The sequence below is a fragment of the Mesoplodon mirus genome (assembly GCF_964341445.2).
Source record: "Mesoplodon mirus genome assembly, chromosome: X".
Taxonomy (NCBI): domain Eukaryota; kingdom Metazoa; phylum Chordata; class Mammalia; order Artiodactyla; family Ziphiidae; genus Mesoplodon; species Mesoplodon mirus.
The window spans coordinates 48,747,578-48,760,220 of NC_138981.1; the positions used below are offsets into that span (position 1 = coordinate 48,747,578).

Here is a 12,643-nt window from a genome sequence, read left to right on the forward strand (position 1 = left end):
GAATTGGGTAAAGTCAAAAGAGATGACTAAAATAAGGAAGACTAAGTGAAAGGGTTTTGAGAAGTAGTTAGGTATTAGGTCCCTGTGCTTCACCCTCCAGTCCACACCTTTGGGTGATTGCTTCTTCCCTACCCAAGAAGTCTGTAATGTTGTTCTCTGAAGAGGGTAAAAGAGGATCATATCTGGACTAGGGAACACCAGGCACAGTTGAGGGTATGGCTACCACAACAAAAACAAGAAGATTAAATGACCATATGCATGCTGAATGCCATACACAGAAACCCCCAGCCCTCTTCCCCACTTGGCTACCAAAATACCAGTAACCAGATCCTTACCCTCCAGGCAGGATATTGAAAGATGCTTCTCTGGAGAATCTGGCCAATCCAAGAAGAAAGACCCACAAATATTTATGTCAAAGATTCCCCAATTATTGGCCCACCCAGATACTTGAGAGTAGAGGTTAACAAGTCTGACATAAGCAATCATACCATCCAATCAGCTTGTTAGTCCCTGTCGTAGGCAAAATCATGGCCCCTCAAAGATGTCCCATCCTAATCCTCAAACATGTGAATATGATGAGATATCACTCCCATTACTGAGCTATACACAATTGACCTTAAGACAGAAAGATCTGGGTGAGCCTTTTACCAGCTAGTGAAGGATTAAACTTGCCATTCCTGACTTTGAAGATGGAGTGGGGCCATGTGAAAGGACTGAAGAACAGTCCCTAGGAGCTAAGAGTGACCCCCAGCTAACAGCCAGAAAGGAAATGAAGACCTTAGTCTTACAACTGCATGGAACTAAGCTCCGTCAACAACCTGGTTGAGCCCAAAAGCAGATTCTCTCCCAGAGCCTCCAGCTAAGAGTCCAGGCCACCAAACCTTGATTTCAGCCTGTGAGACTCTAAGCAGAGAATCCAGTAAAGCCTACCAGGACTTCTGACCCACAGAACTGAAATAATAAAAGGGTGTTGTTTTAAGCCCACTAAATCTGTGGTAACTTGCTATACAGCAATAGAAAACTAATATTCTCCTACTACTGATCATGAGCAGCCAGCCAAGAATAACCAGAAATATGAGAAAAGCCTCTAACAAGAAGCACAAAACAGCACAAAACCAACCAAAAAACCCCAGCAACTTGGAGAAAAGATACTATGCAGGGAGAAAAAAAGTGTCAAAAACACTCTCTTCACTAAAATTACAGAGAGGTGCCATAATATCACATCCACAAAACAAAGAACAAGACGTTTATTCTAAAAAAGGAACAGACCAAAAAAAAATGAAAAGGAACTCTTGAAATTAAAAACAAGATAGTAGAAACGAAAAGCTCAATGGAAGAGTTAGAAAATAAAGTTGACAATATCTTCCAGAAAGGAGAATAAAAAGACAAAAAGATAGAAAATAGAAAAGAACATTGGAGAAACAGTCCAAGAGGCCAAACATCCAAATAATAGCAGTTCTAGAAAGAGAAAACAAAGGGAAAGAACTCAACAATAAAATACTTTTAAGAAATTTCCCAGAAACTAAAGGATATGAGTCCACTGAGTATCCAACACAGTGGATGAAAACAGACCCCAACCAAGACACACTGTGAAATTTTATAATCCTGAGAAGAAAGAGAAGATATTACAAGCTTCCAGAGAGGAAAAAATGGATCACATGCAAAAGATCCAGAAAACAGAACATCTTTGTATTTCTCAATATCAATACTGAAAGCTAGAAAATCATGGAGCAATGACTTTAAATTTTTTAAATTGCCAACCTAAAATGACTTAGCCAGCCAAATAATCGATTAAATATGAAGACAGAATAAAGATGTTTTTAATACATGCAAGTCTCAAAGAATTTACCTCCCGGTGGCAGAGGAAGTGGGCCACTAAAACAAAAGGTAAGCAAAGAAAGAGAAAGCCATGGGATTTAGGACACAGGAATTCCAATACAGGAGAGAGGCAGAGAAGCCTAGAATGATAGTAAAATGAAAGATCAGTATGATAGTTATGTAGCAGATGTCCAAGACAATCATTCTAGATTAGAACCATGTGACTAGAAAGATAGGCATGTTAAAGGCTATCATCTCCAAGATACCCACTGTCAATGTCCCATACTCCTTTTATTTATTTATTTTAATTTATTTATTTTTGGCTACGTTGGGTCTTTGTTGCAGTGCACGGGCTTCTCATTGCAGTGGCTCCTCTTGTTGTGGAGCATAGGCTCTAGGCACACGGGCTTCAGTAGTTGTGGCTCACGGGGTCTAGAGCGCAGGCTCAGTAGTGGTGGCACATGGGCTTAGTTGCCCCGTGGCATGTGGAATCTTCCCGGACCAGGGCTCAAACCCGTGTCCCCTGCATTGGCAGGTGGATTCTTAACCACTGCGCCACCAGGGAAGCGCCCGATACTCCTTTTAAACCTGAGGACAGAATGCCCAGGTGAGCCTGGCTCAAAGTATCTGGACTTTGCTAATTTGACCACATGCTGCTGAAGCTCCTGCACCCCCTCCCTCCAAGTACCGCACAGCCTGGATCGGGCATGGACATATATTCCACCCAACAGAAGTTATCTGCTGTCTTCTACTCTTGCGGGGGGAGCGGGTCATGGGGAGATGAGAAGTAGAGAAGTCAGAAGGGCCCACTCCCCGTCAAACCATATTGTTACCAGACAACGAATTTTTCTGATCTGCACAACAGCCCTCTGGTGCCCTGACTGTGGTGAGCCATGTGTGTTTCCCTGGACTCACATGTGACCTCACCCCGATGACCTCCCTAGACTCGGCTCTCATAAACTCTTAGGGAAGCTGGAGCCGGACTATGACTGAGAGACTGTTCAGCTTATCCCCTCCTGGGCATATTCACCTAACAGTAACTTCAATAACCAGCTAGGTGTGTGATTGCCATTCTGGTTTTCAAAACAAATAATATATATTATTTAGGTAAACTATAATGAAAAGCAAAGGAATGAGTAACACAAAAGTCAGGGTAGATATTACCTGTGGTGATGAGGGAGAGGAACGCAAGTGGGGGAGGGGCACACAGGTAGCTTCTAAAGTTCCAGTAGTGTTCTATTTCTTAACAAAAGTAGAGTTTTACTATTCTTTATACTGTACATACAAATTTAATATACTCTGTTGTAGAGATATATTTCACAATAAAATTACAATTTAAATAAAGAAAATGAGAGGAAAGAAAGCAATCAGAATGAGAAAGGAATCAATCCTGATACTATAAGGGGAGGGGAAGCCAGTGGTAGGATTCACTTACCATTTCATACGCTACTTCCTCAGGTGTATCTGTTTCTAAATTGAAACTGAATTCAATAGCTTCATTGTCTTTATGCTTGCCTTTCAATTTTTTAGGGTCTTCAACCCAGAGCCTTAAAGCCAGAGATGAATTTGAGCAATCATCTTCCTCCGCTAACTCCACCCTTAGTCCTGTATCCTCAGCAAAAAATGCGTGGTTTAGTAGGTCCCTGACAGACAACCTAATAAACAAAATACAAATCTGTTATCAATTCTTCCAATCATAAACAAGGTATAGAGCACTTAATTAGTAAAAATTGTGTCAAAGCAACAACCTGATTTAAAATTTTCTATTAATTAAACCGTTAATCTGCCTTTTTATAAAAACCAAATCTTATATCCAATTTATTATTACCAAGGATGCAAAGAAATCCCAACTAACATGCATTTGTAGTGATCTTAATTAAGGATTATGAATGGTAACATATCTAGATACTGAAGTTTAACATACCTAAAGGTATGCCTAGAGATAATTAGAGAAGTGCTGCAGTAAACGTTAGATGGACTGAGTATCTTCCCTAAGCCACTGGCTTAAGTTACTAAAACTCACACAACACATTGTTGGCAAAGGAAACTAAAAAACTCTTCGAGGTATATAAACTCTAAAGTAAATTAGGAATTCAAACACTTTTACAAATGTTATAAATAGAAGTCATTAACTCTATTAACAATAATCTAGTCAGTGTACTTCATTCTTTAGGGAACACCATGGGTGAAAGTAATTCAGTTCAGCAAAGTCACACGGTTTTCTTAAAGTATTTAAGTCCAGTATCCTAGGCCAAAGTATACATATAATGGATACAACTCTAGCCTAATATTAGGGATTAACCATCTCTGAAGAGAAAAAAGCACAGAGGTTCAAAAGATTCTTTTATAAGCTGGGAGAGTTAATTTCCTTTTCTTTGACCAACTTATAAAATAGATAAATAATATCTATCTATATTACAGGCCAGTGAGAGCTATAACTGATGTATTCCATAGTTTGTATGTAGAAAGCCCCACCTGCACTATTTGAAACAGATAAAGCATATTGACAGCACAGTATCCTGTAAGTTGAGGATTTTCAACCTTCTACGTTTTTAGTGATCAAGAGACAAACACTTAACTAAGACAGTTTTATAAAAAAGAACAAGCTTGCTCAGACTAATTAGTCTTAAGGCTAAGGTGAGATGTGTTTAAGAAGGTACAACCAAGTTAAGCACCCTGCTTCTCAATGAAAGTTTTGCCTAGATATTTTTACTAAGGAATAACCACTGCAGTAGCAGCGGACAATATCATTCATTAAATACTTATTACTGTTAGGTATTTTATATGCATTCATTATCTTTTTAACTACCAAAAGAATACCTATTTTGAAGAACAGCTAAAGTAAGTTTCTCAAGATCACACTGGCTAAGTGTGAGTCCAGATTTGAATCTTATTCTGCTGTGGAAGCCTGTGCTCTTTCCAAAACGCTAATGTGCCATAAATCCTTTTGAATATTTCAGTGTTCTTTGGTAATAGATCATAATTAAAATGCTGTACAAACAACAATCAGAAACCAAACTCAAATGGCTACTTCAACACAGTAGTTTTAGCATAGCTTAAAAAAAAGCATGCCTAAATTACTACAACTCAAAAACAACAACAACAAAATAAACAACTCAATTTTTTTAAAAGGCAAAGGACTTGAATAGACATTTCTCCAAAGAAGATATACAGATGGCCAATAAGCACATGGAAAGATACTCAACGTTATTAGTCCTTAGGGAAATGCAAATCAAAACCACAATAAGATGCCACTTTATACCCATTAGGATGCCTATTAACAAAAAATGGAAAATAAGTGTTGGTGAGGACGCTGAGAAACTGGAACCATCGCACATTGCTGGAAGGAATGCAAAATGATGCAGCCACTATGGAAAAAATATAGTGGTTCTTCAAAAAATTAAATATATTATTACCGTATGATTCAGTAATTCTACTCCTAGGTATATACCAAAAAGAGTTAAAAGCAGAGATTCAAGAAGATACTTGTTCACCAATGTTCATGCCGCATTATTCACAATAGCCAAGAGGCAGAAATAACCCAAGTGTCCATTAACAGATGAATGGATAAACAAAATGTGGTGTGTGTGTGTATACACACACACACGCACACACAAACACAAGCACACAAAGGAATAGTATTCAACCGTAAAAACAAAGGAAATTCTGATACATGCTATAACATGGGTCAACGTTTAAACACTATGCTATGTGAAATAAGCCAGACGCAAAAGGACAAATATTTTATGATTCTACTTATATGAGGTACCTACATAGAAGTAGAGACAAAGTAGAATAGAGGTTGGCAGGGGTTGAGGGGAAAGGGAGTGGGGAGTTACTGTTTAATGGGCACAGAGTTTCTGTTTGGGATGATGAGAAAGTTCTGGAAATAGTGGTGATGGTTGTACAACAATGTGAATGTGCATAATGCCACTGAATTGTACATTTTAAAATGATTAAAATGACGACTCTTAGGTTATTTATATTTTACCATAATTAAAATATAGAGATATATAAATATAGCCTGTTGGCACAAACACCAAGAATGTTGTATAATAAAGCTATAATTAAACAGGTTTTATCTTAGTGACTTTTTATATTTTCAGATATGCAACACTAAACTTAGATAGATAACTAATAAAAATGGGAGAAAGTCAGTGAAATGCTGGTGGAAATAATTTCTATAAAGGATCTATCACCTTATTAATCATAATCAATAAGGAGGTAAAAATCAAATCACTAACCAAGCAATTTGAGTCAGCAACTGTCCAAAGTTCAAATTAAAGGGAAAAGCTAAAACTAAAAGGAATTGTCCATAAGAAAAACACAAATTGTGATAGAAATAAATCTAGAACACTATTTCTTGAACAAAAATAGCCCTATCAGCTTTACCGTTATCATGACACAGGACATTATGGACAAATAAAAAACATCAGGTGAATTGATGGTTAAATTTTTTCTTAAACTATCATAAAAAACCATTTAAGTACTTACGTGAAGGTGACAATGCAGGAAACTCTCTACTATCTACCAACTGTTAGAAGCAAGTTAACCTGGGAGGGGGGCCCACTGACTGTTAAACTGATGGCTGAAGGTGATCTTGTCACAACACACACAGATAAACACAACCCAAATTTCGGTTCAAGGAAAATTCAGCACATGATATCAGTTTAAAATGGCAAACAAGATGCACTGATACACTTCACTCTAGTCAGTATGGTTTGGATTCCACTGAAAAGTCATACCCAGCATGATTCAAAGGTCGGAAAAAGACCCAGCTCAAGATAACAGAAAAATTCATCCATCAGTTATGTCATTTCACTACATATGCACCCACCTTTCAGATTTATTTTGACGAATACATCCCTCGATGATTTCTTTCACTTCAGGATCAGTGACTTTATTGAAACTGGCTGGTTTTATACCCTGGAAGAAGAAAAACGGTTTCTAGTCACAAATTAAGCAACTGAAAGCCCAAGCCAACATCATTACTAAAATAATGATTTTTTACCAGTAAACCATATTCAAATTTTAAATGAGATAAATATATACACACAGTATAAGTTTAACAACTTTTTGACAAGGATTTTGTCATAGCTCTACAAATAACAGTGAAAAATTGTAAATGATCTAAATCTCTAATAATAGAGGTAATATTACATAAATTATGTGATATACATATATATGCACATGCTAATACACAGAAACTAAACATGTTCTCATAGTAATTAATAACGTGGAGAATTCTCATGCTGCAACATTAAGTAGGAAAAAAATAGGATCCCAAAATGTACATACAGTATAACCCCAATTAGTAAAATATAATAAACAAGTATTTTTTTGAAATCAGAAAAATCAGTTATTAAAAAACAAGGGCTTCTCTATCGCAAACATTTCATATCAATATTTCAAAGTCTTCTAGAATGGCTAGACACAATGAGCAATCGGTAAATATATATATAAAATATATATATTGTTATATATATATAAACTTTTGAGAAATCTATATTATGTTTATCCTTAAACAATACCAAAATATTGAGAGAACCTTAAGCTAATTATCAGGTTCTAGAAATTTAATATCAAATTAATGAGGTCCAGATAATTCAAAACGTTCTTATAATAACTGTTAGCTGCCTAAATCTACTTATTTTATATTCTGTTACCCTTAATTTATGGGTTTTAGATTTAAAAAATAATACAAGAACATTGCCATCATTTAATAGAAAATTCAAAATTAAGCTATAAGCAGAAAGGTATAATAGAAAAATTATCATGGAATAAGGCAATCTAAGATCTAGTTCTGGGTCTTCACACTACCTCACAGAATACAGAATCAGAAAGCCAAGTACCATATCCTAGATAAATCTGGTGAGATTAGGAGTTAATTTGGGCCTCAAATTCAAGAAGCTTTAGTAGAGATGGAAATCTGAATTGTGATATGGCATTTTTGTGACCTGAATATAAAAGAATAAAATCACCATACAAAAAATGGAATTTTTTATTCTACTTATAGAAAAAGCCCTCTTTGACCTTTCCACTGATCTCTTACCCACTCCCCAGCCCTGGATAATTACTGCCTTTCTCTGCTCCTAGGTGAAAATAATTGGGGAGCTGCAACTTACAAAATCAAGTAAAGACTCTTCTATTTGTGGTCGTACAATATATGGGCCCAAACTAAAAGGGCATTCTAGCCCCATTTCTTTTTCTCAGCTGTTTATTATAGAAATTTTCAAACATACTCAAAAGTAGAAGTCCCATGTAATCACCACCAGTTTCAACAACAAGCATCATTCCTTAACCTCGTTTCAGCTGTCTACTCCCACACCACTTTTATCCTGGAATATTTTAAAGCAAATACTAGGCATCATGTCATTTCACCCATAAAGTCTCCAGTTTCTATCTCTAACAGATATCATGTCATCATCCCACCTAAAATAATTATCAATAATTGCTTAATATCATCTAAAACCCAATCCATACTCAAATTTTCCAAATTGTCTAAATGAGGTGTTCTTACAAGTTGGTCTGTTCAAATCAGGAGCCAAACAAAGTCCATACATTACATGTATGGTGCAATGGAACCGGCTCATACCAGCTCACAAGAGCCAACTATTACATTTTCAGGAATTGCACAAGTTGATTGCTAAATACATCCATTTATAAAATTTAAATTATATAAACTTACAATTAAATAAATTATATTGAGCCAAGGTAATACTGAAAACACAACTCCTTGATTGTTTTACTACATTTTACTATTATTTATGCTCTTGCAGTTGTTTACATCTTTTGTATCCGTATGGTGGAAATACTATACGAGTGCCACTCTGCACCCTTTCTTAACCCTGCATTCAAGTGAGGTCACATTGGTGACCTGAAATCAGTCATGGTGGGAGCACTTACACCAAGGAAATTAGCAAATGCTAGAAATCAGTGCTTTTTCTTTTTCAGAGAATCAGTTGTTAAACATTTACCAGCTCATCACTACTTTAAGTCTCTTGTATTCTGTAACAGTCCCTTCCCCTTTTTTCTTTCAAGAAATTGATTTGTTGGAGAAACTAGGTCATCTGTCATATAGAATTCTGGATTTCTTATTGTCTCCCTAAACAAACCTTTAAAGTCAGACTTGAGGTCAAAATCCACCATTACTAGTAGCTGTGTGAACTTGGGCAGGTCACAACCTCTGATTCTCAGTCTCATCATTTCTAAACTGAAGACAGTGCCATCTTGTAGGAATATAAAGATAAAAGCATGTGGCACATATTATGTATTTTAAAATGGTACCTATTAGTATGTTACCTGAAACACTCTAACGATCTCTTTTGTGGCCTACCTTGAGCCACCTAACTGGATATGAAAGGACCTATTTTCAACAATCTTAACACTTTGCTTCTACCTCCCTTACTATACTTCTATCTTCTTATTTTTATAGTTATTTGTGAGTTTATATTATTGCCCTACTAAACATGTAAGCTCTTTGTAGGTAGCAAACACTTCTTACTCATCTTTGCATTCCTTGTAATTTCTAATGCAAAAAATTACTCATAGCAGGGAACCAAATACTGTATCCATTGAATGTCACTTCATAATCAGGCTTCTAGAACTAGAAGAAATCTTCAAAACCATTTAGCCAATCTTTATTATGTAGCTTTGGAAAATAAGATCCATCTAATAAATACCTAAAAATTCTTTGCAAACAAATGGCTATAGATGATATATCTGTACATTTTCCCCAAAGATACTAATACAGAGCATTTTATATGACCCCATTTGAGTATAGGTATATAGCATAAATCTAAAGCTTGTTTCATTACAATTATGTTAAATTTAGCACTGTTATACAGAACTAAACCAAAATTAGGTTTTCTGTTTGTTTGTTTTAATTTGGATTTTCTGTTTTTATTTTTGGTTGTGTTGGGTCTTTGTTGCTGTGCGTGGGCTTCTAGTTGCAGTGAGCGGGGGCTACTCTTCATTGCGGTGCGTGGGCTTCTCATTGCAGTGGCTTCTCTTGTTGCGGAACATAGGCTCTAGGCACATGGGCTTCAGTAGTTGTGGCACGCGGGGTCTAGAGCGCAGGCTCAGTAGTTGTGGTGCACGAGCTTAGTTGCTCCGTGGCATGTGAGATCTTCCCAGGCCAGGGATCAAACCCATGTCCCCTGCATTGGCAGGCAGATTCTTAACCACTGAGCCACCAGGGAAGCCCCCAAATTAGGTTTTTTAAAATTAATTTTTATTGGAATATACTTCCTTTACACCAAAATTAGGTTTGACTAAGTCGACTTCTAAGTTTACTTTACCATGAAATGTGGCAATTTGTGAAGTAAAAAGAATAAAGTTATACCTACACTAGTTACTTTACGGTATATTTGAGCTGCATTCTGGCACTCAGAATAAGGGTACTCCGAAGTAGCCATTTCTAGCATACACATTCCAAAAGCATAGACGTCCACAGATTCATCGTAGTGCTCTTCATACATCTCTGGGGCCATAAACTCAGGAGTGCCTACAAAATACCACAACCACATTTTTTTTAAAAGAAAGAAAACTGTAGAGAATTCCCTGGCGGTCCAGTGGTTAGGACTCTGCACTCTCACTGTCAAGGGCCAGGGTTCAGTCCCTGGTCATGGAACTAAAATCCCACAAGCCACGCAGTGTGACCAAAAAAAAAAATGTATCCACCAAGATAACATTCCCTTTGCCATAAGGATTACCTGAGTTAAGTTCTGCTCCCTAAAAGCATATATATATATATATATATATATATATATATTTATTTATTTATTTATTTATTTATACATATATATATATATATTTATACATATAATATACATATATATACACATATAGTTTCCTTAACTTAATTTCTTTAGCTTTCCATACTGATGAAGTACAATTTGCAATGTTCAAAATTAGGTAATGATTACCAAAATCTGTTTTTATTTCTATCCTAGTTTTTTGTTATTTACATTTTTCTGAAGTAGTAAATCCTCTTTCTTAAGTCCTCAGAACCTTTCAATAATATTAAATACATCACAAAAGAAATACACTGGGATGTCTCTAAAATCAGTCAATATATAATAGATATTTCTAAGCAAATTCACATTCTAGACCAGGGGCCAGCAAATTTCTCTGTAAAGGGCCAAACAGTAAATATTTCAGGCTTTGTAATCCACATGGGCTCTATCACAACTAATTAACTCTGACACTGTAGTGAAAAAGCAACCATAGACAATATGTAAATGAGTGGGTGTGGCTGTGTTCCAACAAAACTTTATTTACAAAACTAGGCAGTGAAGCCAAATTTGGCCCATAGGCTGTGGTTTGCTGATCCCCGTTCTAGACATACAATTTTAAAAATCTGTCTTTACGCAACCAACAAACTATAAAATGTTAATCACCAATGACACTTTTAGCAAATGATGTGCGCATTAAGGTGGCTAGTCCTAGATCACCAATCTTCACAGATCCAGTGGGTCCCGTGATGAAAATATTGTCACACTTCAGATCCCGGTGAATAATAGGAGGAGTCCTAGTGTGCAAGAACTGCAACCCCTTTAAAATTTGCCTGCACCAGCTCCTTAAGACCTTTGGTTTCATGACTTTAAATCGTTTTAAGTACCTACACAAAGAAACAAAAACCACATGTAAGCAAACATACCTAGCTTACTGTATGAGCACATTAGGGTAAATCATGTAAGCTAGCTGATACTGTATATATTATGATTGCCATCACTGAGTTATCTTCTATTGTCTGTTATGACAAAAAATATTAAATCTAAAGCCTCATTCTTAGAGAAGACATCCTACTAAGTTTAGCATTTTTAATTCAAAACATGAATCATTCCAATCAGAGTGACCTTTTGTGGAATGGCATCAAAATTTTAAAAACAAAGTCCTCTCTACTTCCTAATAACTGCTTAAATAGAGTTATCAGAGGGTTTAACTATGTAAAATTTTACTGCAAAGATGCTAGGAAACAGAAGAAGTACATCGCACATTTAATAATCACAAATAAGTGGTTATATCATCAAATGAAATACTGTAGTCAGAAACAAAGCGATAGACTATAATTACATAGTACTGCTCACTAGATATGTGAATCTGGCCACGTCCCCAACCTTTCATCATCTTCTACAAAATGACATTATATTATCTCCATAATGATTTCTAATTCTAAAATTCTATGATATCCCACAAATATTAATTTCTCAACATTGTATTTTCTAACAAACTTCTTTAACATCCAAATTTTTTAACCTGCCCTGAAACATAGTCACTAGATTCAGATTCTACAAATTCTTTAATCAAGTAGTGTTACTTTACAAACAACTTTTGCGACTCCTGAAAATTATTTCCAAATAAAACTCCATTGGCACTTTCAGGGTCAACTTACGTCTTTAAGGTTCCTGATGTCATAAGTTCAGTCACTAATACAATACATTTCTTTCCTTTTAATATAGACTCCCAGGAATCATAGAATCGAACTATATTGGGATGTTGGAGACCCTTTAACATCTCTGCTTCTTCCTTGAACCTTTGCTGCTCAGCTTTGGTTAATTTCCGGTCCTAAAATGGAAGATCAAGTTCCAAATTAAAGTCTAGAAATTCTCTTGCACATTTCTAACACCCCTCAAGTGAGTGCTTTATTTATTTATTGTTTGTTTGTTTGTTTGTTTGCGGTACGCGGGTCCCTCGCTGTTGTGGTCTCTCCCGCTGCGGAGCACAGGCTCCGGACGCGCAGGCCCAGCGGCCATGGCTCACGGGCCCAGCCGCTCCGCGGCACGTGGGATCTTCCCGGACTGGGGCACAAACCTGTGTCCCC

General features: G+C 36.4%; 1 protein-coding gene across 4 annotated transcripts in view; it reads right to left on the reverse strand.

Moving 5' to 3' along the window:
- WNK3 (WNK lysine deficient protein kinase 3) overlaps positions 1-12,643 on the reverse strand; it is a gene marked incomplete at both ends in the record, with an annotated part of 135,730 nt that overhangs the window by 101,557 nt on the left and 21,530 nt on the right. For all 4 annotated transcript variants that reach the window (XM_082609083.1, XM_082609082.1, XM_082609081.1 and 1 more), the window contains 5 exons: positions 3,254-3,473; positions 6,656-6,744; positions 10,167-10,324; positions 11,220-11,440; positions 12,215-12,387. In XM_082609083.1, the coding sequence (XP_082465209.1) occupies positions 3,254-3,473; positions 6,656-6,744; positions 10,167-10,324; positions 11,220-11,440; positions 12,215-12,387 (861 nt within the window). The remainder of the gene's footprint in view (positions 1-3,253; positions 3,474-6,655; positions 6,745-10,166; positions 10,325-11,219; positions 11,441-12,214; positions 12,388-12,643) is intronic.